This window comes from Podarcis bocagei (genome assembly GCF_964188305.1).
Source record: "Podarcis bocagei genome assembly, chromosome: 10".
Lineage (NCBI taxonomy): Eukaryota > Metazoa > Chordata > Lepidosauria > Squamata > Lacertidae > Podarcis > Podarcis bocagei.
The window spans coordinates 2,918,173-2,924,172 of NC_138135.1; the positions used below are offsets into that span (position 1 = coordinate 2,918,173).

General features: G+C 43.5%; 1 protein-coding gene across 10 annotated transcripts in view; it reads left to right on the top strand.

Annotated features, from left to right (window-relative positions):
- Nucleotides 1–5,069, top strand: part of LOC308595651 (uncharacterized protein) — a 223,249-nt gene extending 218,180 nt beyond the window's left edge. For 7 of the 10 annotated variants that reach the window (XM_081210193.1, XM_081210195.1, XM_081210191.1 and 4 more), the window contains 2 exons: nt 1,020–1,160; nt 1,673–5,069. In XM_081210193.1, the coding sequence (XP_081066319.1) occupies nt 1,824–3,470 (1,647 nt within the window). In that variant the 5' untranslated portion in view covers nt 1,020–1,160; nt 1,673–1,823 and the 3' untranslated portion in view covers nt 3,471–5,069. The remainder of the gene's footprint in view (nt 1–1,019; nt 1,161–1,672) is intronic. The other 3 variants (XM_081210200.1, XM_081210199.1, XM_081210192.1) reach the window with 2 other exon arrangements.
- The last annotated feature ends 931 nt before the right edge of the window (nt 5,070–6,000 follow it).

The window sequence follows — 6,000 nt, forward strand, 5'->3', positions numbered from 1 at the left end:
CAATGGATCCAAACTACAAGAAAGAAGATTCCACCTAAACATTAGGAAGAACTTCCTGACAGTAAGAGCTGTTCGACAGTGGAATTTGCTGCCAAGGAGTGTGGTAGAGTCTCCTATTTTGGAGGTCTTTAAGCAGAGGCTTGACAACCATATGTCAGGAGTGCTCTGATGGTGTTTCCTGCTTGGCAGGGGGTTGGACTCAATGGCCCTTGTGGTCTCTTCCAACTCTATGATTCTATGATTCTATGATTCTATTCTAGAGGGTTCAGTAGGACACCATGGCCAAAGGTCTCCAAAGCCACTGAGAGATCTAGCAGAACCAGGAAACAGCTTTCCCTTCAGACTCTAGCGCATTGGAGATCATCAACCAGAGCGATGAGGGCAGTTTCTGTCACATGATGAGGCCTGAATCCCAGTTGGAAGGATCATGCTGGCAGAAGCTTTCCTGGTCCTGCACCCCCAAAAGCTCCAGGCACAAGACTTTCATTAGCTTTGAAGGGGCCATCCGATACTTGGTGGTCTTTTCTTCAAAAGACAAATATTTTGAATACTTTTACAGTGACATATGATGTAAACAACACATCCACATTGGAGAGATTTTGATACACACGTCTGAGCTCATCTCTCCGCCTGAAACTGCTGTGTTAGCAGCACTGCCTGGGCAGTGTGTTTGGGGGTCCTGGGCTGCCTAGACAACAAGACCCCTTTCTCAGCCTGGCTAATATGGTCCCAAGGAAAGCAGAGCAGTACGTTTGGCACCAGCTTGGCTGCTGGAGTGGCTGGAAGGAGGTGTGCAGGACACCATGCAACTATCTTAGAGACTCCACTCTGGATTTGTATAGCCTTTTCTTTTCCTGAAGATAACTCACCAGGAGGTGAAGGTTTAGTTTTCCTTCTCGAGGACCTCCCTTCCCAGATTGACGAGCCCCATCTGCCCTTCACTTTCCTCAGCAGGATGGGCAGAATCTGCCTTCTTGACTGTGGGATTCACTGTTGTTCTCATCCTCTCCATCCACCAGGGCCTGCCTTCACCTGCAGCAGAATTCCCCAACCCACCAAGGATTTGAGACCATCTATTCTCACCTGGTTTAGCCGGCCGGTTGAAGCCGTTCCTGGGCTTGTAACCCTTATTCTATCCTGACAGCTTCTGGAAGCCACAGGTGGGAACTGAGTGTAGGGTGGGGACCATTGATGGATAAATTACCCCATAACGTGCATGACATGACCCCCACCAAAGGAACTAATGCTCTCCTAACACCCCAAGACATCATATAATTATGATATTTGAGACAGAACCGGAATAAATTCGTCTCTAGAAAAAACACAACTTCAGGCAATAAGTAAATTAATACTACTTATTAAAGGTACTACATATCCCACTAAGTACAGTTTATCTATTTGCCTTGAATATCTGCTTTTCAGTGTCATTTTAGGATAGTCCTGCATCAGAAGATGGGCATGAAATCAGACAGCACACCATTCTTTTAAAAATCATGCTGCTTTATTAACATTGATTGAGGATTATGAAAGCTGCTCATGAATTACTATCATTTGTTAACATTACAACTTCATTTCCAAAAAATTGGGAACATGGGGAGGAGGTGGGGGAATATAGGAGATGTTGATATAGGAGAAGGTGCTAATGGAGTTTGATTTATTTTCTTTCCCTTAGGTCTCTTCCTTGAAACCCAAACAGGATTCCCTTTCCTCCCACTCTGAAGAAGGAGATGGAGAAGACAGTCAGAACTCCAGGGAATGGGGCACCTTTAGTTTCATTAGGAATAGAAATTAAAATGTGTGACATGCAGAATATTCTTCATTGAATGAGCACACATAGTTCACATCAACAACCTCCAACAGGGGAGAAACCATTTAAAGGTATGGAGTGTGGAAAGAGCTTCAGTCGGAGTGATGCACTTAGCACTCATCAACGAACTCACACAGGGGAGAAACCACATAAATGTATGGAGTGTGGAAAGAGCTTCAGTCAGAGTGGACACTTAAGTTTACATCAGCAGACTCACACAGGGGAGAAACCATTGAAATGTTTGGAGTGTGGAAAGAGCTTTAGTAATAATGGATACCTTAAATTACACCAGCGGATTCACACAGGGGAGGAACCATATAAATGTATGGAGTGTGGAAAGAGCTTCAGTTTCAATGCAGCCTTTAGAACACATCAAAGGACTCACACAGGGGAGAAACCATATAAATGTATGGAGTGTGGAAAGAGCTTCAGTCAGAGTGGACACTTCAATATACATCAACGGACTCACACAGGGGAGAAACCATTTAAATGTATGGAGTGTGGAAAGGACTTCAGTAGGAGTGCAAACCTTAGATCACATCAACGGACTCACACAGGGGAGAAACCATTTAAATGTATGGAGTGCGGAAAGAGCTTTAGTAAAAGTGGACACCTCAATATACATCAACGGACTCACACAGGGGAGAAACCATTTAAATGTATGGAGTGTGGAAAGAGCTTTGGTGATAATGGAAGTCTTAGAAAACATCAACGGACTCACACAGGGGAGAAACCATATAAATGTTTGGAGTGTGGAAAGAGCTTCAGTCAGAATGGAATCCTTAGAACACATCAACGGACTCACACAGGAGAGAAACCATTTAAATGTTTGGAGTGTGGAAAGAGCTTCAGTCAGAATGGAACCCTTAAATTACATGAGAGGATTCACACAGAGCACAAACCATATGAATGTATGGAGTGTGGAAAGAGCTTCACTTCCAATGGAAACCTTAGAATACATCAACGGACTCACACAGGGGAGAAACCATTTAAATGTATGGAGTGCGGAAAGAGCTTTAGTAAAAGTGGACACCTCAATATACATCAACGGACTCACACAGGGGAGAAACCATTTAAATGTATGGAGTGTGGAAAGAGCTTTGGTGATAATGGAAGTCTTAGAAAACATCAACGGACTCACACAGGGGAGAAACCATATAAATGTTTGGAGTGTGGAAAGAGCTTCAGTCAGAATGGAATCCTTAGAACACATCAACGGATTCACACAGGGCACAAACCATATGAATGTATGGAGTGTGCAAAGAGCTTCACTTTCAATGGAAACCTTGGAATACATCAACGGACTCACACAGGGGAGAAACCATATAAATGCATGGAGTGCGGAAAGAGCTTCCGTTTTAATGAAAACCTTAGAACACATCAACGGACTCACACAGGGGAGAAACCATATAAATGTTTGGAGTGTGGAAAGAGCTTCAGTCAGAGTGGACACCTCTATATACACCAACGGACTCACACAGGAGAGAAACCATTTAAATGTATGGAGTGTGGAAAGAGCTTTGGTGATAATGGAAGCCTTAGAACATATCAACGGACTCATACAGGGGAGAAATCATTTAAATGCATGGAGTGCGGAAAGAGCTTCCGTTTTAATGGAAACCTTAGAAACCATCAGCAGACACACAGGGGAGAAACTGTTTAAATGTATGGACTGAGGAAGGAGCTTCAGTCAGAGTGGAACCCTTGATTTATATCAACAAACTCACACAAAACACAAACCTTATAAATATCAGGAAAGTAGATAGAGGTTCAGACCTAGTGGAAGTTCTAAATCAACAGATTCACGGACAGGAAGAAGTTTAGTACTTGAAACCCTTCAAACTATCAACAACCTCAAAGAGGAGAAGCAGTTTAAATGAAAAGATTGCAAAACGTGCTTTATTTACAAAGGAGTGTTTAAGGAACATCCAGGGACTCTCACATGGACGAACCCATTTAGATGTTTGGAGTGCAGGACGTCTTCCTCTCAGGGTCCACTCTTTTCTTCACAGCAATGAACTCAGCAGGACATCACTCATTAACACATGTTGTGTTTGTGAAGTTCTGGTATTTATGCGTAAAAGTCTATAGTAATGAAATATTGAAGGCATTGTCAAACAATGTGGTTATGATCTAATATTTAAAGTACCTTTCGACAGAGAAAGGGTGAGGGTTTATCTGGATTGCTGGTGGTCAGTGAGGATTAGGGCTGGGTGATGTATTGTCCAAACTGGTTTCTAGACCACATAGAATCATAGAGTTGGAAGATACCACAAGTGCCATCGAGTCCAACCCCCTGCCAAGCAGGAAACACCATCATAGCACTCCTGACATATGGTTGTCAAGCCTCTGCTTAAAGACCTCCAAAGAAGGAGACGCCACCACACTCCTTGGCAGCAAATTCCACTGTCGAACAGCTCTTACTGTCAGGAAGTTCTTCCTAATGTTTAGGTGGAATCTTCTTTCTTGTAGTTTGGATCCATTGCTCTGTGTCCGCTTCTCTGGAGCAGCAGAAAACAACCTTTCTCCCTCCTCTATGTGACATCCTTTTCTATATTTGAACATGGCTATCATATCACCCCTTAACCTCCTCTTCTCCAGGCTAAACATGCCCAGCTCCCTTAGCTGTTCCTCATAAGGCATCATTTCCAGGCCTTTGACCATTTTGGTTGCCCTCCTCTGGACACATTCCAGTTTGAATTGTGGTGCCCAGAACTGGACACAGTATTCCAGGTGAGGTCTGACCAGAGCAGAATACAGTGGCACTATTACTTCCCTTGATCTAGATGCTATACTCCTATTGATGCAGCCCAGAATTGCATTGGCTTTTTTAGCTGCCGCGTCACACTGTTGGCTCATGTCAAGTTTGTGGTCAACCAAGACTCCTAGATCCTTTTCACATGTACTGCTCTCAAGCCAGGTGTCACCCATCTTGTATTTGTGCCTCTCATTTTTTTTGCCCAAGTGCAATACTTTACATTTCTCCCTGTTAAAATTCATCTTGTTTGTTTTGGCCCACTTCTCTAATCTGTCAAGGTTGTTTTGAAGTGTGATCCTGTCCTCTGGGGTGTTAGCCACCCCTCCCAGTTTGGTGTCATCTGCAAATTTGATCAGGATGCCCTTGAGTCCATCATCCAAGTCGTTGATAAAGATGTTGAATAAGACCGGGCCCAAGACAGAACCCTATGGCGCCCCACTAGTCACTCTTCTCCAGGATGAAGAGGAACCATTGATGAGCACCCTTTGGGTTCGGTCAGTCAGCCAGTTACAAATCCACTGAGTGGTAACATAGTCAAGACCGCATTTTACCAGTTTCTTTACAAGAATATCATGGGGCACCTTGTCAAATGCCTTGCTGAAATCAAGGTAGGCTACATCCACTGCGTTCCCTTCATCTACCAGGCTTGTAATTCTGTCAAAAAACGAGATCAGGTTAGTCTGACATGACTTATTTTTCAGAAATCCATGCTGACTATTGGTGATCACAGCATTCCTTTCTAGGTGCTCACAGACTGTTTGCTTAATGATCTGCTCCAGAATCTTCCCTGGTATTGATGTCAGACTGACTGGGCGATAATTATTTGGGTCCTCTCTTTTCCCCTTTTTGAAAATAGGGACAACATTTGCCCTCCTTTAGTCTGCCGGGACTTCGCCTGTTCTCCAGGAATTCTCAAAGATGACTGCCAGTGGTTCTGAGATCACATCTGCCAGTTCTTTTAATACTCTTGGATGCAGTTCATCTGGCCCTGGAGACTTGAATACATCTAAACTAGCCAAGTATTCTTGTACTATCTCCTTAGTTATTCTGGGCTGTGTTTCCTTTGCTGAATCATTTGCTCCAAATTCTTCAGGTCGGGCATTGTTTTCTTTATCGGAGAAGACGGAGGCAAAGAAGGCATTGAGGAGTTCAGCCGTTTCTGTGTCCCCTGTTTGCATTTCACCATCTTCTCCTCTGAGTGACCCCACTGTTTCTTTGTTCTTCCTTTTGCTACGAACATACCCAGAAAAGCCTTTTTTGTTGCTTTTAACCTCTCTGTCAAGCCTGAGTTCATTCTGTGCTTTAGCTTTTCTGACTTTGTGTCTACACGTGCTGGCTATTTGTTTGAATTCCTCTTTGGTGGTTTCCCCCCTTTTCCATTTTTTGTACACATCCTTTTTTAATCTTAACTCAGTTAAAAGTTCTTTAGATAGCC